Source organism: Nyctereutes procyonoides, unplaced genomic scaffold (genome assembly GCF_905146905.1).
Source record: "Nyctereutes procyonoides isolate TBG_1078 unplaced genomic scaffold, NYPRO_anot_genome, whole genome shotgun sequence".
Classification (NCBI taxonomy): Eukaryota; Metazoa; Chordata; class Mammalia; order Carnivora; family Canidae; genus Nyctereutes; species Nyctereutes procyonoides.
This window is the reverse complement of record NW_026575024.1, coordinates 38460439-38488146: the sequence shown is the minus strand read 5'-3', so window position 1 is coordinate 38488146 and position 27708 is coordinate 38460439. Positions and strand designations below refer to the sequence as shown.

The 27708-nt window shown below is 41.8% G+C and overlaps 1 protein-coding gene across 2 annotated transcripts in view; it reads right to left on the bottom strand.

Annotated features, from left to right (window-relative positions):
• The window catches only part of SPTLC3 (serine palmitoyltransferase long chain base subunit 3), a 146470-nt gene that overhangs the window by 10570 nt on the left and 108192 nt on the right, over window positions 1-27708 (bottom strand). For both annotated transcript variants that reach the window (XM_055304162.1, XM_055304171.1), the window contains one exon: window positions 2816-2951. In XM_055304162.1, the coding sequence (XP_055160137.1) occupies window positions 2816-2951 (136 nt within the window). The remainder of the gene's footprint in view (window positions 1-2815; window positions 2952-27708) is intronic.

Below are 27708 nucleotides of genomic sequence, written 5' to 3'. Positions count from 1 at the left end.
GATTGAAAATGAGCAAACGAAAGATGTGCTCATACACTGGCTTATATAATTAATTCCTTGTCTCAAAAGCTTTTCTCCATATAAGCTTTCCGTTGAAGAAATATCTGAGACAAAAACAAGGCCAGCAGGGAAGCTCTTGGCAGCAACTCCTGCCAACTGTAGATGACATTACTTTTTGTAACTAACCTATTCTAAGTTTCCTTAGGCAACTCAAGCAATTAGTGTTTTTTTTTTTTTCCATTTGCAGTGATTGATGTCTTTCAATTCACCATGGAGAGTTAAACTTATACTCTGTGTTGCTTTAATGAGATGTGCATTTTTCCCCCTGGGACTAAAGGTTCAGAGGCTGTGCAATGCACTGAAAAGAGCCCTGGTTTAGGAGGCAAATGGAGCTGGCTTTGAATTCTGGGCCCTACTGCTTACAACTTGAGTGATCCTTAGAAAGTAGTTTAAGTTTTATGGGTCTTGGTGTCCTTGTTCATAAACAAGGGCCAAGAGTCCACCCTTGATAGGTGATCACTGTGTCTAACAGTCTTGGCATATAATCAGCATTCAGCCACATTAACTCCTCCTTAAATAACATCTTCACTGGAAGGTACTAGATAGTGTGACATATCATCCCATGTCCATGGCATATTTGATTCACACAATAGCAGGGTCTCCACCTATTATTTTCCCAAAAGTTCTATTTTTATTAATGCAACCAGATTGCAATAATTATTTTGGAGAGACATGCAACCATGGTGACTCATTCTGCACTCAGTTGAAACTAATACTAATAATCATTATACTTGTAGAAGTACTAGTAGTAGTAATAATAACTACCACTGATTAAGTGCTGATAGTACACCAAGTACTATATTAAGTGCTTTATATATATTAACAATGAACTACTAATAAGAACAGCTCCCACCTAATAGCTCCTATTTAAGAGACAACATAAATGCTGATAGACTTTTTCATGTTTAATTGAAACAATTATGAAATAGGTACTATTACATCCTGTTTTAAAAATGAGAAAACTGGGGCATCAGAAGGTTGTGCAACTTTGTTCAAGATCCTCTAGCTAGCAGGGGGCAGAGTCCAATTTTTCCTCATTCTAAACTCTTCACTACACCAGGGAGCACAGTTTTTATACATAATACCCTCTGATTTTATTTTTTACATTAGCTGTTGTCCATTTAGGACTCCTGGAATATAAAGGAGCGGTACTCCCTTTCTCTTTCTGTTATTGCAAAGTTGAATTCTTAAACTTAAATGCATTTGTTTTCACTCTTCATGGACTCTTCTCATGGCATGGATTCCTGGTAAGATTCTATTTCCAGCCCCCACCATCAAAGTCAGAAGTATCTGGCATGCTCCCTACTGCCACCCTCCAGCATTGAGCACTTTAGGCTCTCAAAAATAAAATAAATTTATTTTTGGTGTCTTCATTTGAGCTATGGTAAAATACTAGATAGAAATGGGCTAAGTGTGAAATCTTTCTTTCAGAACATACCATTTTGCCAGCCATTCTGAATAAATGTAGGCTTTCTTCTGTACTTTCCAAAATCAGATGGTAAAGGGTTTGGGATTGTATGATACTTTGAATCACTGTTGCCATTGCTCCCTGCCTTAAGTACCAAGCAGTATCCCATGTGACATTTCTGTAGCACACCCTCCTCTTGATCACTCACTCCATGCATTGTTAGCCTGATCCAGATCTGTGAGCAAAGGGCCCATTGTTGGTAACGGTGTACATGCTAAAGAACTCATGTGTGTGTTTTAACTGCTTGCTATATTGCTATGGTGAAATGATACAAGAATGTACACTGAAGAATTAATCTTTTGGGAACTAATAACTCAGTCCTATCCACCATGAGTTCTCAAATGATAGCCCCCGAACCTCTTCTTTATACTTAAAATGCTCTACCAATCTATTCAGACTGTTAGAGAGTCAAGCAGAAATTTCCAACAATGGGGTTATGTTGCAGGAGAGTCAGGACCTTCAGAATCTCATAAATATATGTTGACTATTACTTTCCACCATGCACATGGTCAGGCACCCAAATAAACATTTTATATTTAGAAAGGACTTTAATTAACTTCCTTTTAATAATAGAGGTAGTCTGTGGCAGTGTGGAGAATGGCTCATGGATAAAATTGTCTATGCCATATTGAGAAAAAGTCATTTTTTCTCCTTATGCAGTTGTTCTCATGCTCAATTTCAGAATTACAGTCAGTGGGAAACAACTCCACATGGGTTAACAGGCGAGGCATTAAAATTTGGTGTTAAGGGCATGAGCCTAAGTTTGGATTTGATTTGCCTCTTGATGTTCTCTTGATTTTATTACTACTCAACTTGTATGACTTTGGCCAAACTATTTAACTGTCCTCAGCCTCAGTTTCCCCCACAAGTGAAATAAGGCTGCCTCCTTCTGAGGATGGCCATGAAAGGTCAGTTGAGAGAGCATGGAGCCTGGTAATATTGTTTTCAAATGTTGGGAGAGATGGTCTCCAGAAGTTGCCCCTGAAAAAGACTGTGGGGCAGAAGGAGGGCACAGGATTATCCTTAATTTATAGTTGAGGCCTAGGGGGTGAGACCCAGATTCACAGGGCTTGAAAGTAGAGTACACTTGATTCCCTTCTTAGGAGACCTGTGGAAAGGCGTTGCTGATGGGCTGACAGGTGGCTTCCAAGAAGCTGTACAAGTGAATTCTGAACTTGGCACCCCATTCCAAGCAATGCCTATGCTGAGCCTCTTAGAGACAGGAGCACTGTCTTGGTCAGATCACCTTGGGGCTCCAGTGTTATTCTGAAGTCGTTGAATACTTACGCTACTTTGGCAGGCATGTAAAGAAGCAGGGGAATAACGGGAGATTCCTCATTGCCATAGATAATGAATCCCATTTCATTCAGTCTCTGTCTGAAGTATCTCGTGTTTTTTGCCAGCTGCCGTACTCTCTGCAACCCTGAAAGGAGACAGGCGTGAAATCCATCAATTCTCACAAGGAAGAGAGAAGCAAAGGTCCGATGGACTTGGCAAGCATTCCTAAGTTTTTCTCTAGGCCTGCATCATTAGCTGGGAGGGGGTCAAAATAGGGTGGGTAGATGTCTCTTGGTGAGGAGGTGTGGGCACTGAAGCCTAAGAGCTGTCCTGAGTCTGGAAGACAGGATTGGTGGGGGGTGGGTGCTGGTAGGTGCTGCTAGCAAGCAACTAAATGCAGGCTAGCCTGGGTAGGGAGCTAGAGGGTCAGAGGGTGTGTCTAGCAAGAAGGAAGGAGATGAGCTATCATTTACTAGGTAGCTACTGTGTATGGATTCTGTGCTAAGTGCTTTGAAGACATTAACTCAGGGGAAGGGAATGTGACAAGAAGTCACACACACACACACACACAACCCTGTTGTTGGTAGAGGCTTTTTAGCCCAGCTAAGCTGGCTCATTAAGTTGCTTCTCACCCAAATCTCTAATCAAAGGGTACTTCACCTACCAGAACGTGAAGGGGTAGCACATGCCTCAAAAAAGATAAGTCAGGGATGCCTGAGTGGCTCAGTGGTTGAACGTCTGCCTGCAGACGTTCCTGGGGTCCTGGGGTCCTGGAATCGAACCCCACATTGGGCTCCCCACAGGGAGTCTGCTTCTTCCTCTGCCTATGTCTCTGCCTCTCTCTGTGTGTCTCTTGTGAATAAATAAATAAAATCTTTAAAACCAAACAAAACAAAAAGGTCCAGCTGAAACCAGAACTCTTCCGTGAGGCATTTGGTAGTGATAGAGAAATAGACGTAAAGGAATAGAAGGAAGGGAAGAAGGAGGCCTGTTTTCCCCAAGGATAAAAAAATGACAGTGTGGGCTCCAAACAGGGGGTCAAGGAAGGTATGTGTGTCCATTTCTAGGTCACTGGTACTTCAGCTCAAAAGCTTAGCCTCTGTCTTCTATGTGTGTCCTGGGGGTGGGAGGGGGGAGGGGTCACACATATGAGATGACCAAGGGAATTAAAGAGTGGAAAAGTTCTGAAGACATCTGTCTATGCTAATGCTGTCTCCAATGAGGCAAGAGAGCAAACAGCCCAAACCAGAGCGTATTGCTTGATACATTGATCTGCTTGATACAGAAAATTGAACAGAATTGGATGTTTGAGTCCTCTAGAAATCAGTCCAACATTTGCATCTGATACAAAGTACCTGTTGAGCAGGAACAGCTATTGCAGCTGACCTCCATTATGATTGGCCAGGGGTCCCTTCAAACTGATCAGAGCTCTTGCTTGACCAGTTTTTCAATATTCTGAACATCCCTCCTGGATGTCTGCAAATCTACAGATGGAAAATGGGCTAAAATGTCAGTAAATATGTCAATCATAGTCTCCAGTTCCTTCCAGGAGAAAATGGCCTCGGACTGTGTCCTGACCGAGAGTTGAGCAGTGGGCATTTTGTGCTCAACATCCTTCCTTCAGGGGGGCCATCATGTTCAGGTAGAATTGGCCTTCACTTTCCTCTTTGCTCTAAGGGTATTGTGGACCAAAGCCTGGCCAATTGAGATACGCCATCCTCCTGATTATTGGTTCATGACAAAATACAACCTGGGCCTATCAGAATCTTTCAGATCTGCTGAAGAAGAAGTGCATGAATGAAGTCATCCTTAAGCTACATGTTTGTCATCATATGGAAGAAACATGCTTGAGAATGATATTGACTCAAAGCCAAGGTATAAGACAATAAGAATCCTGATGGCATCACTGGAACCCTTAGGCCTAGCCATGCCTAAGTGAGTCTATCCTTTGGACTCTCTGTTGTATGAACCAATACATTTCTTTTTCTTTTTTTTTTTATGATGAAGTCCCAAGAGTTTGTTTATTTATTTTGTATATATTTTTTTATTGGAGTTTGATTTGCCATACATTTCTTTTTCTTAAGCTGTTTTGAGTTGAATTAATACAACCTATAACCAAATATGTTTGAGTAATTCAAGAGGCCACCTATTGGATGAGGTTACCTCTAAAGGACAATAATATCAACAACAATAATACTTGTAGCCCACAAATACGTAATGTCACCACTGTTATAAGCACTTGACATTTAATAATTTATTTAGTCCTCACAACAATTGTATTTAACTAAATGCTATAATCTCGTGTTACACATGAAGAGAAGCCAAGTAACTCACCCAAGTTCACATAGTTGGTAGGTAGCAGAGCCAGAATTTGAACTTGGGTAATCAGGTTCTAGAATCTGTGCTATTATCTCTACATTATGCCCAAGATTAGCAATGGATGATGTCCGTCCAGATAATGGATGATAGCCAACACTTCACTACAAGCTCAAAAAAAAAAATGTATCTCTTCCAGTTGTTAGGATCATTGTTTTACCAAGTTTTTCTAGTAGAGGCAGTTCAGAAGTTGAGCACTGAGCAAGCTTTCAACAGCCTCATGTTGTGAGAAAAGGGGTAGGACATCAAGAACTAGAGTCTGGGGATCCCTGGGTGGCGCAGCGGTTTTGCGCCTGCCTTTGGCCCAGGGCGCGATCCTGGAGACCCGGGATCGAATCCCACATCGGGTTCCCGGTGCATGGAGCCTGCTTTTCCCTCTGCCTGTGTCTCTGCCTCTCTCTCTCTCTGTGTGACTAGCATAAATAAATAAAAAATTAAAAAAAAAAAAGAACTAGAGTCTGAAGCCTACCACAGGGGAGGACTGATGAACTCTCTTCATTTGGGGTGGGGAGCCAGAAGGGCTACTCCTGAGAAGAGTGAACCGGAAGCAGACAGCCCCTCAAGGGCATATTCTTTATCTAATTACCTGACATTTTTCACTAAACTCTACTGCTCCCAAAACACTTCAGATCTTCCTTTGAGGGTTTTCTTTTCTTACTAGGCCCAAATCTACTTGATTTCTATGACCTCTTAAATGTGCTAACAATATATGCAAAGGAATGGAAATTTAGCTGAGTGGAACACCAACCAACAAGGAGGGTGTTGAATGATCCAGTTGTCCCTGTTTTCTGTTCCTACCCTTCACACAACTTCAGTTCTCTAGGAAGACTCCTTTTTGGCTCTGCCAGCAGGCTGTGATGGAGAAAGCATCTGGGTTATTGTACTTTTTCAGGAAAGCTGACCTCTCAATTACACCATGCTGGCACCAGCTAAGAGATGCATGACAGCCTTGATTGAAGGCCAGTCCATTTGGGTGTTGGCCAGAGAACCATGAGATAGTCTATCACCAAAGAGATAATAAATATGAATTAAACCAATAAGATCCTTTTGCTGGTAGAGTGTGAATGGGAAATATTTAGAGGGAACCGACAATTGGTATGAAGATTAGAAATTGAGGGACATAGAAAAGTTTATTCTCAGAATCTGAGACAGAGGAAGACACTGGTCAGTGGCAGTGATGATAAACCACAAAGAAGAGAAGCAGGCAGTACAAGGGTAGTTAATAGCAATTGGAAGAGAATAAGTGGAAACAGGGAAGAGCTTATAGTCTAGTGGGAAGACATATTACATATAAAAATGGATGTAAAATTGCAACTCTAATGAGTGCTTTGAAGAATGTTATGTAGTGTTCTGAGAACTGATATTAGATAGATTGGACCAAATCTGAGGAAGTCAACAGATGATGAGTGCACTGAGATTGAAGGGTAGATAGATGTTAACAGGTAAAAAATTAGAGGGGTGCATTTCAGGTACAGGAAACAGGTGCAATGATCCAGTGGTCTGTAGAAGAAAAGAGTGATTAAGAACCAGGTAAGATGAAAAAAAAAAAAAGAACCAGGTAAAATGTGGTTAAGTGTGGAGCAAGATGAAGACTGGACCGATGGGTAAATTATAAAAAAAAAAAAAAAAAAAAAAAAAGGAGGATAGGGATTGAAGAATCCAAAATTTGGTAGTTGGGAAGAAAATGAACTTAAAAGGGAGACAGAGAAATCAGGGAGGGAGAAGACAAGTCAGCCAATGAAATAGTGGTTTACTGAATTTATCAATATGGCAGGAAGTCATTGATAACCTTTACTTTAGGGTCCCTGGTTGGGACTTTGGTTTTACAGAAACATAGCTGGAAGTATGGTTTACTTTAATTCATATATGCTTTTATTTTCCCATCCACCTCCTTCAAAAAAGAAAAGATAAGCCCTCAACCCTAAAATTCGAGATCTGCAACAAGAATACAAGAGAGAAGGAAAGGCAGAGAACTATTTGTATAAATTTTGCTGCATAGACAAATCCTCCTTGGTGCTTAAAAATGAATTGTTTTGTAACATGCTGAAGTGTTGGAAACTTGTATGTGTACAGAAAGCAACCTATTTGTGGGACAGAACTAGAAATGAGGAGGAGAATATTTGTCTTCACTTTATTTTTTTCCTTTTTAAAATTTAATTTAATTTTTATATATGTATTTGTTTATTGGAGTTCTATTTGCCAACATATTGTATAACAAACACCCAGTGCTCATCCACTCAAGTGCCCCCCTCAGTGCCCGTCACCCAGTCACCCCATACCCCCTCCCACCTTCCCTTCCACTACCCCTTGTTCATTTCCCAGAGTTAGGTGTCTCTCATGTTTTGTCACCCTCTCTGATTTTTCCCACTCATTTTCTCTCCTTTCCCCTATAATCCCTTTCACTATTTTTTATATTCCCCGTATGAGTGAAGCCATATACTGATTGTCCTTCTCCGATTGACTTACTTCACTCAGCATAATACCCTCCAGTTCCATCCATATCAAAGCAAATGGTGGGTATTCGTCATTTCTAATGGCTGAGGAATATTCCATTGTATACATAGACCACAGCTTCTTTATCCATTCATCTTTCGATGGACACCGAGGCTCCTTCCACAGTTTGGCTATTGTGGACATGGCTGCTAGAAACATCGGGGTGCAGTTGTCCCGGCGTTTCACTGCATATGTATGTTTGGGGTAAGTCCCCAGCAGTGCAATTGCTGGGTCATAGGGCAGTTCTATTTTTAACTCTTTGAGGACTCTCCAGACAGTTTTCCAGAGTGGCTGCACCAGTTCACATTCCCACCAACAGTGCGAGAGTGTTCCCCTTTCTCCACATCCTCTCCAACTTCTTGTTGTTTCCTGTCTTGTTAATTTTCGCCATTCTCACTGGTGTGAGGTGGTATCTCATTGTGGTTTTGATTTGTATTTCCCTGATGACAAGTGATGCGGGGCATTTTCTCATGTGCTTGTTGGCCATGTCTATGTCTTCCTCTGTGAGATTTCTGTTCATGTCTTTTGCCCATTTCATGATTGGATTGTTTGTTTCTTTGCTGTTGAGTTTAATAACTTCTTTATAGATCTTGGATACTAGCCCTTTATCTGATAGGTCATTTGCAAATACCTTCTCCCATTCTGTAGGTTGTCTTTTAGTTTTGTGGACTGTTTCTTTTGCTGTGCAGAAGCTTTGTATCTTGATGAAGTCCCATTAATTCATTTTTGCTTTTGTTTCCCTTGCCTTCATAGATGTATCTTGCAAGAAGTTTCTGTGGCCAAGTTCAAAAAGGGTGTTTCCTGTGTTCCCCTCTAGGATTTTGATGGATTCTTGTCTCGCATTTAGATCTTTCATCCACTTTGAGTGTATCTTTGTGTCTGGTGTAAGAGAATGGTCTAGTTTCATTCTTCTGCACGTGGCTGTCCAATGTTCCCAGCACCATTTGTTGAAGAGACTGTCCTTTTTCCAGGGAATATGCTTTCCTCCTTTGTCGAATATTAGTTGACCATAGAGTTGAGGGCCCATTTCTGGGTTCTCTATTCTGTTCCATTGATCTATGTGTTTGTTTTTGTGCCAGTACCACACTGTCTTGATGATCACAGCTTTGTAGTACAACCTGAAATCCGGCATTGTGATGCCCCCAGCTATGGTTTTCTTTTTCCATATTCCCCTGTCTATTCGGGGTCTTTTCTGATTCCACACAAATCTTAAGATGATTTGTTCCAACTTTCTGAAGAGAGTCCATGGTATTTTTATAGGGATTGCCTTGAACGTGTAAATTTCCCTGGGTAGACATTTTCACAATGTTAATTCTTTCAATCCATGAGCATGGAATATTTTTCCATCTCTTTGTGTCTTCCTCAATTTCTTTCAGAAGTATTCTGTAGTTTTTAGGGTATAGATCCTTTACCTCTTCACTTTAAAAAATTCATCTATACATCAAAACTGCACGTTTAAGAAGGTGAGAACATAAGGAGTAGGGGGAGATGGTGGAAGAAGAAGGAAAAGAAAAAGAGGGGCTGAAGTAAGACTTGTTTTAAGAAGGTGATTCAAATGAAGGCACAGATATACATCCCAGCCACCAAAATGTATTCCATATGGCCTGTCGCCTTGTATGTTTAGCTCTTTTGTTGATCGTTAACTACACAATGAATAGATGACTTCATCAGGCTGGGTCTGATGATTCCTAAATGATCCCCCTCAAAGACTAGAAGAATTTCCTGGCCTGGAAGTGCATGAGTGACTTAAATTGCTTTTCCCAATGGCATTATCTTTGCGCTTGCTCATAATGACTCATCTATCACTGGGTTGCCCAGCTACTTAATTGGCCCCGTCTGTCCCCTTTGCCTTGATTAACCCAAGTAACTGGATCATCAGCTAATATCATCACTTTACTACTTCTAGATCCTTTGGAGAGTGGACCAAATAGATCAGAATATTGATCCCAGGGGTAGCTGACTCTTAAGAATTGCCTTGGCTTTTCTATCTTTGAATCATTTAGCACAGCATAGCTGACAAGCCATTATGATACACTTCATGATCACCATGTTTCCTCATATAGATCACCGTTAATGCCTTTGAGGTCCTTTGCATCGACCAAGATACAGCTCCTTTCAATTATTCTATTGCTCACTCTTTAAAATTGGAAACATTCTACTCTTGTAGGGCCTGAAGGCAAAGAGGAATTTATACATATAAAATGCTACTCATCTAGACAGGATATTGGGTGATTTTATTAATTGTGGTGGGCTTTGAGATCCTCATTTGAAGAGTGCCTTGTAAGAGTAGGAGGAATTTTTAGCACTTGTCTTTTTGTACAGAGATGGCCATGTCAGGGTGGCATGGAGAATGGACATTGTGGCCACATTCCCTTCCTAACACTCAAAGCCTCTAATTCAACAATTTCTGGTTCTTGTTTCACATATTACATAGAAGACAGAGGTCTCTGCTCAGATAATTATGAAAATGAGCTGATCTCTTATGTAGGGTTCTGGAGAGTTTATACAGACTGTTTATTTTACTATATTCTGGGTTCTCTGATAAAGGAAAAGGCTTTGGAGTTAAATGGACTAAAAAAACTGAAATCCATCTGGAGTAAGGCTTTAAAACTTCAGTTTTACCTGTAAAATGTAGATAAGTAAGCTCATCATCCAGGAAGATTGGTGGAAATAAAGGGGTTAATATAGAAACATGCTTCATATTGTGCCTGGCATGCAGAAGGTGTTTGGAAGTTTAATTACTTTTTTCCATGGGGTAGTAGGTCCTAGCACCTCAATGGCACCTCAGAATCACCTAGAGAGCTTGGCAAAATCCCATATCCAGAATGTATCCCAGACCAGTTAAATCAATATAAATCAGGATAGGATCAGGCATGAATTTTGGTTTCTACAAGGTATAGCCATGGAGACCTGGATGTCTCAGAAACAGTCATCATTGCTAGTCCAAGACCAAAGTCATGCATGTCTGTGTTAAGTGCATGATTGTGTCCTGGATATGTCTTATTTCTCAGTTGGACGTGGAAAATAAAAGATGGGCACATGATTACCTCCCAGCAGTGCTTGGGTGCTTAGAAAGTACGTTTTTGTGTGTGTGTGTGTGGGGGGACCTGTTCCTTAGTTATCTGCTCCAAAGCGCTCATTTGACTTGAGATCAACCCAACTGTCAACCTCACTCCTCTTATGAGGCTGTATAAAAATCCTACTGACCTGTACATTCCTATTCTGCCCATTCAGATTTCTAGCTCTGCCAACTTGAGAGATGGGCTAGGTTAACAGAGGCCACAAACACTTTAACCTTCTCTCCAATGCTGTTAAAACAAAAACAGCTGGGGCAGGGGAAGGAAAACAAATAAAACACAAAGCATCCCACTACAAAGCTTTGCAGTCCCCTAATAAAAACAATCGTCTGTGGCGTTTCCAAAAATATGTTTGGGGCAACTCAATCTCCAGGGGGCCAGAAAGCATTGCAGACAGTGGAGACTCCCAGAATGACCCATCAGAAGCCAAAGAAGGAAAATTCGTTGTCTGCTAAACCATCGGCATGCCAAAAAAAAAAAGAAAGAAAAAATAAAAAAAGAGAGAGACCTTTCCCTCTGAGACTAAGTGGAAGAGGCGGATTTCGTGAGCTTGTGAGCCAGCACGGGTGCCATTCTCTATTTTCTGCAGATTTTGTAAGCTCATTTGCTAACAGAGGAAACATGAATATGTGCAGATGCCAGAGAGTGACTTATTTTATTATTCCCCAGGCATACAGATGCACATAAAGAAGTACTTGCTGCTGTCCCTCCTAAAATTATTTAGCACACCACCACGACGGTTGGAATACAAATTGAACAAATTCAAACATGCTTTTAGGTAGCATTGCTTGAAAAATGTTGCCTTTTTTTTTTAAGAGATGGGAAGAGTCTTTCTGCAAAACATTTCTCACAATTTAAGAAGTCGATCTTTCTAGCAAATCACATTGATATTAAAGAATGTCTGAATGGCCTGAGAATGCCTAATTTCCTTGCCTCTTGCCCTTTCTTTGTCCATTCACTCACAGCTTCTCCCCCTTGCTCTGTGGGGCAGGGGCGGGTGGTGGTGGTGGTAATGGGGAGGGACCATGGATCATGACAGCAGGAACCCAGCGGTCTGTTATTTTAAGCTCTGGACACCAGATAGGACATTTTGTTTCCAACACACTTAGGGGCAGAGCGATCTCAGTAAAGATCAAGAGGCAGCAAGACCATAAGAATCACATTAGCAGTGACAAACTTCCCAGTGGGATGGAGAAAACGGTTTGGAGTGGTTTGCTGAGAGGAACACACATTTTTATCAGGCACTGAAGCTCTCCCTTTTGATGTCCGGAACATATACATATGTTCCAATGACTCTTCAGGCCACTTAGTTGTACCCCTGGGGAATGCACGCAGGAGCAAGGAGGCTGGCCATCAAGGGTGGACAGCTGTCTGTCCAGCCCGATTTCAAGAACCCCCGGAGGATGCCACTGTGTCCACCTCCCTACCCACTGCTTATATACACCCTCAGGAGTTTAAGCCACAAGGAGAGGTGGGAATGGACATGTCTTTCGTACCTATTATGAGCCAGAAACTGTGTTTTGAGGACCTATTTACAGATACAGAAACTGAGTCTGGAAGATCATTGATGTCTTACCCAGCTGACCCGGAAACTGGCCGCACCCCCGGTCTAATCAAAGTCTGTTCTTTGGAGAGAAGCTGGTAAACTCATTTCTGATGAGGTGTGAATTCCATGATTCACGGATTCACACATTTCACAAATGAAAAGCACTCACTATGTACAGGAGCCGGGCCAGCTGCTAAGGTAAAGCAGAAGATGAGAACATTTTGAGGCTGTTTGGAAAGAAATGATCTAATGGGAGACAGGGCAGATATCAAATAATATACAATTGAGCAGAAGAGCCTTAAGAAAGATCTAGACAGAGTTGGCAGGCTTTTCATATAGCAGTGCTTCACGAATACTTACAAAATGAGTGATAAGATTTAATTTTAATCTGCATTTAAATAGAAAGCAGTTATTTTAGCAAGTTCCAACTTAACGGATTTTCTACATTAAATGGGGTAGTTTGGGAGGCAAGGGGCCTTCTGGGAACTATGTAAATCAGTGATTCCTAGATAGAGGAACACACTGGAGTATTCTGAGAATATTTCTTTTTCTAGAATACATAAAATAAAGCCTCCCCCCGGCCCGTAGAGATTCTGCTCCAGAAAGGCTCCTGGGGTAACTGTGTTGTGCACCAGTTAAGAATCATTGCTTGAAGCCATAACTTTTATTGTGGGTGTTGATTCTACAAAGATACTAAGGCTGATCCTCTGGTCTGAAGACACCAGAAAGCAATTTTGTTTCAGAGTATTTTGTACTGTCAACATATTTGTACCTAAGGTTCCACCTGCCCTTTCCTTTCCTTTCCTTTTTTTTTTTTTAAATGAAGATGAGCAAGTAACTCATCATCTCTGAGCCTTCATTTACTGATCTGTTAAATAGGGATGATAGCAACAACTGCCCCATCTATTTCCTAGGACTTTGGGGGAGGATGATATTTAGTGGCTGTTGGGTTCAGTGGAGGATTAAATGGTGAGTGTATCTACTATTTTCAAGGAACTCACAGACTCAAAAAATTCATGTGACTGTAATGGAAGGTAGAAAATGGAATGCTCCATGAAGAAATGCTCTGAGATTTTGGAGCAAAGAGCTAGAGGTGATAAGTTAATATATGCATCTAAGTTTGGAGGTGAGGGGGCACCTGGGAAATGGCTAACTCACTTGCCACAACGTTTGCATCGCTCGCAGTCATGAGAAAGATCCGTGGAGTCAGACCATTGACAGCTGTGAATAGCACCCTAGGATTTGGAAGCTTTTGGTGGTTAATAGGGAGCCATGGCAGCAACATGAGTCGGACATACCATGTTCTGAGGGGATTTAAGAAGAGAAAGCTCATGGCATATAGAATGTAGATTCGGATGAGGGAAAAACTGGAGGTGGTAAGACAAGTAGGAAGCCAGACCGGCAGCAAATGTTTGAAGTGGGTGAGGAGGTGTGTGTCAGCAACTGTTCTGACCTATGGCAGGAAGACAAAGGAGGTGGCAAAGGACAGGTCCTGGGCTGAGCACACTGGGTTAATGGGGTTCCCGAAAAGTCTCTGAGAAACGATGTAATTAGTGAAAGTGGCCATCTGAGGCAGCTATCTACATGATTCCAACCTCTGGCTTTCAAAGTGTCTGCTGGGGATGCGCTGGAGAAGCCTTATATAGGGGGTGTGGGGAGACAGTGAGGGAAGGCTTAGCAGGTCGGCTGCCCCTCAACCTGCACCCACTACAACAATAGCATCAAGGCCAAATATTCAAGGACTGTAAGCTCAATTTCTTGGGTCTAAAATCAGCTCTACCTTCTTGAGCAAGGCATTTAATCTTTCTGTAACTCAGGCTCTTCATCTATAAAATGGGAATAATGACAATGTAATAATATTAATATGCATTACATTGCACTATGCAGATTAAATATTAAGCACTTAGAAGCGTCTGGCACACAATAGGCTCTATATGATGAGTATTATAAAGTTGCAAAACTATATATATCTTATTAAATGGACTTCCATATACATTTCATTTGAAAAAAATTCTACAGTTCAAAAATGTTGAAATCTATTAATTTGAACCAAAGCCCAAACTGTCCGACTTGGATTTGCCCTATAGCGCTGCACCCTTGAGCTCAGCAGAAGTAACCTGTGGCACTTGCATCCAATCTGGCTGGTCCTGTGCCCTCCTCAGTTTCTTGTTTGTTGTTTGGATTTTTTGGTGCCTGGGACATGTCCTCCAATGGCTTCTTATCCACCAGAATTAAGTGTTCACAGGAATAATTTTCATTTCTAGTTTTCAAGTTGAAGCATATGATCAACTTGTATTTTACTCTTATAGAGTAAAATACATTTTAGGGACATTAGTAAATGTAAAAGAGTAAAATACATTTTAGGGACATTAACCAGTCCTTAAGACCTGATCGGGTGAGCCCTTAGAAGGGACTGGACTCTACTTGAAGAGAGATTCAAGAAGAGAGAGGGGGATTTGATGTGAAGGAGATTCTCCATTGCTGACTTTCAGGTGGAGGGGCTGTGTGGTAAGGAGTTCAAGCAGCTTCTAGGAGCAGGGAGGGACCAGCTTACAGCTGGCAAGGAAATGGGGGCCTCATTCTTCAAACCCCCAAGCTGGATTGTGCCACAAACACGTGAGCTTAGGAGAGGAGCCTGAGCTTCAGAAAAGAGGCCAGCCACGGACACTTTGATTCGTTCTTGTGAGAGCCTGGAGCAGAGAACCAGACTCCTGACCCAAGGAGACCGTGAGATAATAAATGATGTTGTTTTAAGCTGCTAAATTTGTGGTAATTTGTTATGCAGAAATAGAAAACTAATACATTCATTCTCTCTAGCCCAGAGCACACGCTGGGCTTCTCCAGGCACAAATCCACCTGCTTAATCCTCCCCAGCTGTGGCTGGTAGGGTAGCTGGTTTTCTCCACAACTTGTCCAGACAAGAGTGGGGCTGGGGCATGGCACCCACTGCCTTTGGGGGTTTTGCTGCTTTGCTGCAAATGAACCACTTATGGGAAAAACAAAGATCAGCATGTAACAGCAGCTCCCTTTCCCCCTCTGAGATGCTACAGCTGGAATCATGTTCTTCCCTTTCTCCTGTTCTACTGAGCCAATATGGAATTCCACATGTGCTCCATCACAGACTCCCCCATCTCAGAGTCTGTCCACATAGAAGAGACAAAAGCGAAGAGGAAGCTTCCGTAGGACTCATGGTGTAAAAGGATATGTTGTTTGTAGGGCGGGTGGAAGGAAGTGACCACACTAACCTTTTGCCCCAATGCCATCTAAAAGACAAACAGATCCTCTTTACACTCTTGCTAGGGAAATTTTGTAAGGCCTCCAAGCAAGTGTAGAATTTACAGAGCTGCCCTAAACTTCTACCCTTGCCTAACTCTCAAGGTGAAGTCAATGAAGGGATGGAAGATCTGGCAAGCCAGTTCTGTACAACCAGATAAGCTTCCCCTGCTCGTTGGAGTTCAGTTTGCCGGCTGATTCTGTGTTTATGGGATACACCCAAGCTGTCCTCTGTGCACAGAAGCAGCAACGAGGCAGAGAGGCAATGCCTGTCACTTGGCTTGCTCACCCCCACCTGAGGTCCACACATATAAAAAAGGCCAGGTAGGACTGTCCAACCCCCAGCACAGGTGATTAATCATGACGGAGGCAGCCCCTCGGTTGAAAGCCAGCGGAGCGTAGCACCCGGCCATCTGTTTTGTATTAGCTGTTGCTGAGATGCCAGTGGCCTGAAACCTTTAGAAAACACAGAAAGCCCTGAGCTTCTTTCTCTGCCTCTGTCTGGTCCCCTGCGGGTAATGAAGCACATATCTTCAGGAAATAGCCACTAACTCCTCCCTCAACAATACCTGGGTCCTCGGAGGGCCCGTCCAGGTGGGGTTCTCTGTGGCCTCCGCTCCCATTCACTGAGGGATTTCCAAGGGACTGGGTCTGAGGGAGGACAAGAAACTGTAGGAAGCCAGCCTGGTATCCACTCTCGGCCCAGGTAGGTGCTAAGAAACATGAAACGTTTTAAAATCGCAGGTCTAGTTATTGGAGTTTCTTGGCCCCAGCCAGAGTTCTTTTGGTTTTCTCTGCCCCTTCCTCCCTTGGAGGAGGAAACAGAATTCCTGGTGAAGAGTAAATTAGCCAGGGCAGCCCCAGATAAACCTGGCGATGTGGATGGATTAGGGTAGTTTGCAGCTCCCACACAGCACGGAAGAAAAGCAACAGCTTATGAGGGAAGTTTGCAAATGTATCTCATGTCAAATATAAACAGTAAGAAAGTGAGAGAATTCGACTGGAGAGCAAATTGCTGTCACCCAGTGGACTCCTCCCGCCCAAGTGTTAAATCTTCCCAGTTAGTCACTCCCATTTTTAAAACTATCAAACTCAAGTGTAAAAATATGTGTGCCCTGTTCCAGGACCCAGAGCAAAGGTCCAAGGTCACAGCTGGAAGGTGCTGGTGCCACTTTCTCTAAGTCCACATCGGGTTAGAAGCAGGGTCAACACCTCACCTGCCAATCTCATGATAAAAGTTCACAAATGACCAGGATGAATGAAATAATCCATACAAAATGATTTAAAGATAAGGCATGCTTGTCTTTTCCAGTTCAAATGCATTATATTTTAAGCCTCATTCTTTTTTTTCTTTTATCCTTAGGTTTTCTTTCCAAAGGGTGAAAAACAAAACAAAACAAAACAAAACAAAACGAAAGGAAAATGATCGAGGTTCATAAGTTAATGAAGTTCCTTGAAAGATCTTGCCATTTCAACCCACTCTTCCTCTCAATAACTGAATAAAAAAAATCTTTGAAAAAATCTCTTTTGCAAAAAAAAAAAAAAAGAAAAAAAAAAAGAAAAATCTCTTTTGCAAATCTCACATATGGGATAGCATGAATAATCTGGAGTGAACTTGCCCATGTAGACGTAACAGAAACAAATATTAATTCTCAACGTAGATGAAATGTTTCAAGTGGTGTTGGGCAGGATCGTATCTTCATACGAAGTAATCTTGACATGAACTCTCTAGTTTTATTTCTTGGTCTGGTACAGAGTGATGAGTCACCTTGACTAGTCAACTCCTGGGTGGTGGTGTGATGAGCAGCAGAGGTTCAATTCTTGTTCAAGTCTCTTAACCCCATTTAGGTCCATGGTCCTCAAAGAACCCAAGGGTGGCTGAGTAAGAGGATTGGGTGATTCAAAATGACCTCCTCCATTTCAGATAACTAGCCTAAATGTGCATGTTTATCAACTGCATGTTTTAAATTGTAATGTTCTATATTCTGTCCCATTACAGTCCCCTTTCCAAAAAAAAAAAAAAAATCCTACTTGTCTGAGAGTATGTTACTACTATTTCCAAAATATTCAGTCTTCCCTGTCCTGGCCTGACTTCCAGAGCTGTCCCAATTTCATGCCATTAAATTTCTTCTGGGGAAGCATTATGCCCAGGGTCCATTTTCTGCCTCCAAAAAGTGCACACACTATTGGAGAATTTAGCCACATAATAATGATAACGATCTGAATACCTGCCATAGCCTGGGTCTAGGTTCTGTGCAAAAAAAGCAGAAATGGTTGTAGTAAAACCCAGACTAGGAGCCCCGAGAGTCCCTATAGAAGGAAGAGAAATTCATCTTCAGTCCTTTGGATTTTGTTTTTCTTCATTTCTTAGCTTCTTTTATTCCATTCCAGGTCAAGAGTTTATTTACTAAGTCAATAGGGAAAGATTGGGAAACTGTCTAAAATATACAATGTCTTCCTACAGTATACATCCATCAAAAGTTTGGGAAAGAATGTCCTGGACTGAGGTTACGTACTGTGGCAAAGACTGGCTAGCTAGCTATTCACTGAATCCATTTCCTTCTAGGCAGACGGTTACTTCATTTCTCTGGCTGCTTTGTGGTCAGGCAAGGTCATGTGGCTGAGTTATGGCCAATAGAATGTGGGCAGAAATGAAATGTGCCTTTCCAGTTATGGCCCATGAAAACACCACATACACCATCCCCTATGCTCCTTACCCTTTCGGTGGCAAGCTTAGAAGCCAAATGTTGAAACTGGAGAAGCTATAAGATGGAAGAAAGCTAGCTTCCTGGACGAGAACTACCTGTGCAACAGGAACACTCATTTTGGACTTTATACGACCAAAAAAATAAATTTCTGTTGTGTTAAGCGATTAATATATTGGGGTTTGTCTGCTACAACAACTAATTACCTTAACTAATACTAGCTTTATAAGACTGTGTATAACTTGAAAACTTTCAAGGGTTTAAAATCCTAATGCCTTTCTACTTTCATTGGCTAAATGGTATAAAGGGAAACTGTAATTTTTGTTGGAGAAATTTAGTTTCTCAACCTCTCATTACTAGTCACCAAATAATGTCATGAAAACATGAAATTTCTTGATTGAAAAAAATCTTAAGTGCAAATCATCATTAAGATGGAGGAGGGGAGAGAAGGAGGCCCCTCCAGCATATTCAGTGGAAAATGTCATTTTGGATGCCTAAGAATCAACCTACTCTCCTCTATTTGAGATATGTACTTTGCCTCGGACATAGAGGATTAGCTGGTGGCCAGTCCTTACTGATTACTGTGTATAAAAAAGTCACAGGCACTTTTGAGCTTTGGATGTCTCCACAGGAATCGTTAAGTAAGGGATTCAGCTAACTACTTGGATAATTAAAGGAAAAACTCCATTTTTGTTCCTGCTATTTGTGTAGCATTGGCTTGAATTACCCAGCTTATTCACCTCTGTATTAGATGGTGTCTAGACAAAGCCTTAGTATATGTGATAATATAAAACCATTCATTTATCAAAAGAATAGAAAAGGAACACTAAATTTTGGCCCATACATGTATCTATCAAGGAAGTGACTCTAACTCCTGTATTTGAACCAAAATAATTCTATAGGTAAACTCTAAAGAAACATCAAAATCGTCTATCGGTGGTGATTAGGCTCTAAGCTTTGCCCAAGAAATCTGCTTAGCCCCACATCTAGTCATTGAGTATTCATTCATTTACATATTTGACGCTTAAGACACAATTAACCTAACGCTAACTATTTGGAAGGGGGGTTTGGGAGCATATGGCTAACATAGGAGAGAAAAATTGCAGGAGATGGAGGAGGGAAGGAATATTTTCTGAATCCAGTCACTGAGATAGGGCTTAGAAGGCTAAATAGGGGTTAGGAGATAAAGAATGGGTGTAAGTGTGTGCCACCTGTGTGGCTCAGATGGTTAAGCATCTGTCTTTGGCTCAGGTCATGATCTCAGGGTCCTAGGGTGAGGGTTGGGGGGGTGGTCTGTGCTCAGCAGAGAGTCTGCTTGGGATTCTGTCCCCTCTCCTTCTGCCCCTTCCCCTGCTTGTGCTCACTCTCTCTCACACAAATAAATAAATAAATAAATAAATAAATAAATAAATAAATAAATAAATAAAATCAATCTAAAAAAAAAGAGTAAGTATTAGTAGGTTGGGGGAGGGGGGAGGGATGAAGGCCTTCCAGATGGAGGCGATATGAGCATACATAAGAGAGGTACCAATGTGTCTGGTGAATAGTTGATGGGATATGGCCAAAGCTTACACTGAATTGGGTCATTCATTCCATCAACATATATTGCTTGAGGTTGGGGACAGTGTCCCTGTCCTCACAGCATTTGTATTCTTCTGAGGGAGACAGACAATAACCAAGGAAGTAAGTATATAATTCCAGGTTGTGATAAGTGCTATGAAGAAAAATGGTGCAGAACAGGGGAGTTAGAGAATAACCCACAAAGAAGATGGTGATATTTTACGATGGTTAGGGTTGGTGGCAGGAATTAGAAGGGTCATTCTGCATGAACTCCCATTCCAAGATGTTCTGAGTCCAAATTTAACCTGGGCCCTGAGTTTGGTTCTGAGTCTGTTCTGAGAGATGAGCCTGAGTGGCGAAACCACAAGGGCATTCGTGTCTGGGGTCAGGAGCAAGGAAAAGTCTTATGTGGTGGTCAAGGGATCAAAATGAGGAAAAGTGGCAAGCCTCTGGGGAATTAGAGAAAGTCTTGATCATTTCATTTCATTTTGAAGATAGATTCTTTGTTTGTGAGGCTAAGAAAAATTTTATTGGTGACATTTTTTGACTTATCCATTGATTTTAAACATGAGCTAAACTTGTTCAATTAACAATATATGCCCCTCCCAAAAAAAAAACAATATATGCCCCCTTTCCATTAGTTCCTTTTTTTTTTTTTTTGCATAGAAACTGGTCATCTTTGGCCCCTCTGATAGAATAGAACCAAGGATTTTGCAACAATGAGACAGAATACTCAGTTTTAATTCAGAATAGGCAATGTCATCATAAAATAAAGACACCGTGACATAACCAAATGTAGATTTAAAAGACACCACCTCTTCATTTCAGGAATGGAGAGCCTCCCCAGCCCAGAGGCTGATACTCAGAGGGAAAAAGGAGAGAAATCTCATTAGCTAAGAGCCTTCATTCCCCAACCCTGCCAAAGGCAGCAGGGGATGTGCAGCATTCTGGGGCCCAGGTAATGATTTCTTCACAGATGGAATGTTTGGAGTACTTCCCAAGTCAGGAAGGAAATAAAATCTCAGAAAGATTTAGTGTGAGGAAGCCCTCTGTTGGGGAGCATGTCTATTTAATCCTTCCTTCTCAGATCCTGGGCCCATCATAGTTTTGATTCGCCAATGGGCAAAGGAAGCCAGCTTGAGGAAGAACTCCTTGTACTGGCACAATGGCTAGAAGTACTTAGCTTTCATTTGCAGACTCAGTTTCTCCATCCTTCCTTAGCCTTATTGCTCAAATTACCCAAACCAAGGTTTCCAGGCTCTGTTAGGCTTGTTAAGCATTTTCTTCATATTGAAAGTGGAGAATTGAGGCAATTATCTGGCTAATATCTAAGTTTGATCGATTATATCTAAGATGACTGAGGAAGGATACTAGTAATACTGTGGTTGTTTGTGTCGTCCTTTTGTAGCAATAATCTCTGCATACTACTTTCAGAAAACATTAAATTAATAAGATAAACCATCCTATTGTTATTCCATCCTGTCAGATTCCCATAGTTTTGAGGATCTCATGTAGTGGTGAACTGCCTTATTTCCAGGAAGAGCACAATTCATCATTTTGTCTTAATTTTACCTTTAGTTTTTCCTCTACCAACACAATATCCAGACACATCCCCCTTGCTACTCAGAAACTCCCTGCAAAAGGGAAAAGGGGGACAAGTGTGACTTTGAAGAAAAATAGAGAATTTCGTTTTTCTTAACTTTATTGTATAAGCATAGGATATTTTATTAGCAATGGTGATGGTGTAGGCTACTGAAACTGGATATTACACATTAGAAATTGGAATTCTGTATTTATTTTCTCTTCGAAGTAAATTCTCACTACTGTTCTCATTTCTAGGGATACTCCTGGCCACAGGGTATAAACATTAAATATTTCCATGTGTACAATTCCAAAAAAGAGTGATTCAAAAAGTTGGTGATCATTCCAACAGCCTAGCACTGAAGTAACAGCAGGGAGAAGGATGGTTAGATCTCAGATATTATGATTATTTCTAAAGCCATTTTGGTGAAATAAGAAAGGAGTTAGCTAATGGTGTGTTTCAAATGTAAATACTGACCTGTTAATTGTAGCTACAATTGTTCCCAAACTATTCCTGTCTCTGGTTAAATTTCATATCTAAAAAAATTGATGTTACGCAAAAAATAAAAAATGTTACATGTCCAGATTAAATTTAGATAGTCAGATAAATGGGTATGCAGATTGCAGGTTGGCAAGGAGACAAGTGTTTGATAAGATATATAATTGCTATTTTATCCTGATGTGAAATTGAAACTATTACAAAATCTTAGTATCTGATTTTCAATAGATGTATTAGGTTGAGCAGACCATCTTTTTAGAAATGCCAATGTCATTTCAATACCATGTCATCAAAATTGTAACCACAGCAGGAAAATGAGTGTCCAATAGGAAGCTGATAATTACAGTGCGAGTTCAAGCAGACCCCACACAATTATAGGAAAAGCCATTCTTCCCAAGTTATGAATATGAAAGATTTGGTTGTAGCTTTTTTTAACTTATTAAAACTCTTCCTTCATAATTTAATTTAAACTTAGCAGTTGCTCATTGGGGATCTCCTTTGTCACCAAATGGATTTCACCTATTGAAGATGTACTAAAGAATTGGAGTAATTATTATATCAGTTCCATCCCAGGAGACATAACAGGAATTATTAGAGAAATGACAGTCTCTCTGTCAGATGTCTGCTGTCAAATCAAATAATATAATCAGTGTTGTGATCATGAACTCTTAATGACTTTATGCACTTCAAAAAGTTATATGGAAGCGTAGGTTTAAGGGAGAGGCTATTGTGAGCACAGGTGCTTGGTGAGGGGAGAGCTCTTGGCTATCAGGCATCAGTGCACTGTGGATTTCTTATGAATAGAAACCATCCCGTTCACATCATTAGTGGTAAGCATGACACATAGCAGGCCTCCAAACATATTTTCCCAGTTGAATTAAAAGAAAACATGCTAAGTCCCAATTGTGCATAATACAGATGCTGATAACATATCTGTTCTGGGCTATCTTTCCCTGAATCAAACAGAATCTCTGAAAACTGAATATTGGCCATCTGAACATTGAGTTTGCCCATGGAGCTCGGCCTCTTTCTAGGGATTCTTGCCCTATGTCTATGTCTAGTTTTGTACTTATATTCATATGCTAATTATAATGGCACCGATGTCTGAAAAAGTTGCCCACATGTCCCCAATCATCACTTCATGTCTCATGGAATGATGGGACAACCGGATGGGAGGGAGAAACAGACTACAGGCCGTCATACAGCTGTGATTCTCAAATTCTGGTTCCTGGGGCAGCAGTAGCAGCATCACCTGGGAGCTTATGAGATGTGCAACAAGCATTTCTGAGCTAGAAGCTGGCAGCAATCTGTTCTTACCACCACCCCCCAGGTGATTCTATACAGGCTCAAATCTGAGAATCACGTCTCTACATAAGGGAAAGAATAAAGTGTGTGTGTGTGTGTGTGTGTGTGTGTGTTTGTGTGTGTGTGGTATGCTTGTGCGGAGGGAAACATAAAGAGAACAGTGGGTGGAATTCTGGCAAATGCAGACGGGGGGACATACCTAACAGAAAGGAGGAGGAAGAAGAGACAGAAAAATTTTTAAAAAGAACCAGAAGAGAAGAGCAACTCCACAACAAAGAGAAGACTTCGAAGAAGAGAAGAGGAGGTAGTGGTGTCAGTCAAATCTGGCCAGAGGAGGGCTAATGGAGTAGGTGGACAGCAGGGACGTTGGAGGGAGCAGAGTCTATGGAAATGGGCTGAGGACAAGCTCAAATTGCTGAGCACTGAGTGTGGAGGAGGAGGGAGAAGCAGGCAGTAAAGGCCCCTGTTTCAGAGAGATTTGCAGCCATGGAAGAGATGCAGCCTGCTGGCTTGTGAAGAGGAAGAAGGGGTAAGGGAAAGCTTTTTAGGACAAAGGAAGTGAGCAAGTGAATAAAGGAGGGAGTGCCTGTGGAAGGTGGCAAGGGAGAGAATCCGAGCACAGAGATGTGAAGGAGACAAGGCTCATTCAATTGCTGAGCTAAGCATGTCTTCCCACATGCATTTGTTGAGAACCTGTAATTGCCCAGCACTGTTCTCAGGGTAATGAATAAAACAGACAACGTGCTTGCTCACCTGGAGTTTACATCCTAGGGAGGGGGAAAAAAAAACAGGTGATACATATGTAATTTGTCAGGTGCACATAAATGGCATGAAGAGGAGAGCAAGATAAGGAGAATTAGGGGGACAAGGAGGAAGTGTGTTCAGGATAGACAGAGTCACTCCTCTAAGAGGCTGATGGTAGGCAGAGATGCTAGGAACACGAGGGAGTGGGCCGCACAGCTACGGGTCAGAAACACAGGTCTGGAGGGGCTGGCAAAGACAAGTCCCCCTGCAGGAGTCATTCCCTGCGTTCTGGGAAAAGCAAGGATGCCAGCTGCTTGGGGTGGACCGAGGCGAGGGAAAGGCGGTGGGAAAATGGAAGACCACATTATGAGAAGCCTTGGAGGCCACGGTCTGAACTTGACACTCGTTAAGACGGGAAGCAGTGAAAAGTTCTGCACGAGAGGTATTCTGAGTTACACTTTAAAAAAAGCTGACTTTGATTTCTGTGTAGAAAACAAGTCCCACAACAGGCAAGAGCAGAAGTGGAGAGGATATTCAGGAGGCTACTCCAGGAATCCAGAGGGCAGCTGACAGAGCTAGAGGTGGGGCTGGCAAGAAGGGAGCAGATTCTGGGCATACTGTGGGATTTGCTGATGGAGTAGAGGGAGGTCTGATAGAGAGGCAGAATTCTAGGATGAGCAAGAACTTGAAAATCTGGAGGTCGGCAAGTAGTAAATAATAGCAACTGTTGGCTTTTAGTGAGTATTTCCTATTTATCAAGTGTCGTGCTAAGTCCATCACCTGTATCACATCTCTTACTCCTATGTACGACCCCAGTTAAGACTAAGGGACCGAGGCTAAGCGAGGGTAAGCAGCCTGCCACTCACGGAGCGAGGGTGAGGGTGGCTGGGGACTGGGGCCCACGCAGCCTGCAGTCCGGCTGCAGAGCGCACACCTTTAGTCCTCCATGAGATACATGCTCTATTTTCTCCCCAAGAGAAGAAAGGGAGAGTGGGGAAGGAGGACCAAGATCGGCCGTTGACAAAGAATACTGACTGATTGAAAAATGCATATCAAAGACTTAAAATACTTAAAATAAGATAACTGTCGCTTTCCTTAGGGGGTTGTTATGGTTTGGGGCTCAGCCTCCTGTGGCTGCCTGTGCCATGTGTGGGTGAGGAAAACGACTGAGCTGCAATCTTCCTGGACTTCCTCAGAAGTGATGTCAGTTACAGAGAGTCCGAAATACCGAGTGATCCCTTCAGCTACCACATGGCTGTGGAACGCATTGCTGGTTTCCAGTCCTATGAGATAAACATCCCCTCGATCTTGTTTAGCAGAAACACTGTCCTGAAATCGAGGAGGCCAGCAAGATGCTAGTCGGATCATGATGTATTTATTAAGCTGAGCGGTGGGTTTGACACTCAGAGGAACACCAGATGAATGCAAGACACATTTCTTGCCCTTAAGGGGCTCACAGCATTGATTTGGCTTATGGACCACCCAACAATCATTAGGGTGGAGAAACCAAATCTCCACCTTGGGCTCACTGTGCTGCACCACGTGACAGGCCAGGAGATGAAAAGGCCTCGGTGCACATGGAATGTGTGCACGGTCTGCAGTCCTCAGCCTGTGCACATGAACTCCACTGAGCAGCCTGGCTGCAGAGTGAAGGTGGCTGTTGGTGCATAAACATTGTCATTTCACTGAGACTGCTATTTCATCTTTGAACCTCGGCTTCAAAGGAACACTGACCTTATTCCTGTAGCTTGCCTTTCTTTGAAGCCTATGGCTTTGCATTGCAGATTAAAGCAAAGATATTCATCAAGGGACAGATCTGGCCAACTGCTCCCCATACTTAGCCCGAAACAAAGCCTTAAAAGGCTCCAATCACAGTTGCAGTGGAGTGGGCCAAAGATGAAGGCTTGGAGCTGTGCTCTCTTTCTCAGATCCTATAAGGCTGTGCTGGCATGACAGAGTGTATCCCTTTGAGCTCCAGGCAACTTTACCCCGAGAGTCCCCGTGTATCTCAGGAGAGAGGGGAGAGTTAATGCAATATTCTCAACCTGTCCTATTCATTTTATTTAAAGCAGGCATTGTCGTAAATGAGGCCAGCACGAACATTCACTGGTGCCTTTGAATTCTTCAAAAGATGTGTCAGACAGAACCATCTGAAACTTGGCTGATGATTCTGTCAATTTTCTTTTCTACTACTTTCCTTTGTTCACCCCTTTGAAAAGAAATTGTCCTATCTTTCCCCCTGGGTTCTCCCATCTTGGCTCTAAGAAAACAGACTTCACACATTGCCTTCTCTGTTCTTTCTTTCTTTATTTTCCTTACTAAGATGGCAAGAGAAGTAAAGGGAGAAACTTTAACCGGGAGGCAAAAAAAAAAAAAAAATCATAAGCAAATAATTCTTTAATTATAAGGCAAAGAGAGAGAATCAAGAAAAATACTTCCCACCTCAGAGGAAGAAAAATTGATGATAGATGACTATCAAAGAGCAAATGATCATATTTTTCATTGTGATTTTTCTGCAGATCTTCAACTGTAATCAGATAAACGGAGTGATTTCTGTCTGTGATGAAGTGGTAAATCCAGAGGAGGGAAGGGAATGACTGTCAGGTTGGATACATGTAAATCAACTACTGATAGCATATACACTAAAGGGTTTAAGAAATTAGTGATCCTTGCTGAGACATAGGCTAACTTTCTTAGTTATTCATCTTTAAAATATGGCCCAAAGAATAATTCTGGCTATTGTTCATTAAGAAATGCATGGGGGCTCAGTCAGTTAAGTGTCTGCCTTTGGCTCAGGTCATGATCCCAGGGTCTTGGGGCTGAGTCCCCTGTTGGGTTCCCTGCTCAGCAGGAAGTCTGTTTCTCCCTCTCCCTCTGCCCCTTTACCCACTTGTGCTCTCAAATAAATAAGTAAGTAAGTAAATAAATAAATAAATAAATAAATACCTTAAAAAAATGAACGAATGAAGTTCAGGAAGATCATCAACATTGCTTTGTGAGAAGCAGTGGTTCCAGACCAGTTTTTTCATACAACCAGACAGTTCACGTTGGCATGACAGATATGGCTCTATTTTTAGCTTCACTTTAAAAGGTTGAAAGATATCTGCATATCTATATCCATATCCTTTAATTTACCAACTCCTTCTCCCAAAAATTTGGATGTGGTCATATACCTAGTTTTGGCCAAAGGACTATAAACAAGATGTTAATGTCACTTACAGGTTGATGTTCTCCTGTTCTCTGCCATGGTGACCATGAAGGCCATGTGAGGAGATGCCCTAGCCACAGGTTAGAAGTAGCCTGAATCACTGCTCCTATGGAGGATAGCTGTGCAGTTATCTGATTTGTATTAGACTTGATGTGAGCAAGAAATAAACCTTGGTTCTGTTAAGCCATAGAGATTTTCAAGGCTTATTTGTTATGGTGGCATAACTTTGCTTCTCCTGACTAATCCAAGGCCTTGGAGGACATCTAGTCTTACTTCACTTCTATCATAAGAATCTTTCCTACAGCATCCCAGAGATGGGGTCCAAATACTTCTCACTTGAGAACTAAACACCTCAATAATAGTAGCAAATAACAGTAGCAAGCAATTACATGACATTTACCAAAGACTTGTTTTCAGACATAATTTTAAGTATTTTATATATCTTAATTTACCTAACTCTCACAAAAGCACGAACTCATCAATATTATTTTCCTCTTTTTTACAGCTGGAGGAACTGAAGCTCCAAGAAGTAACT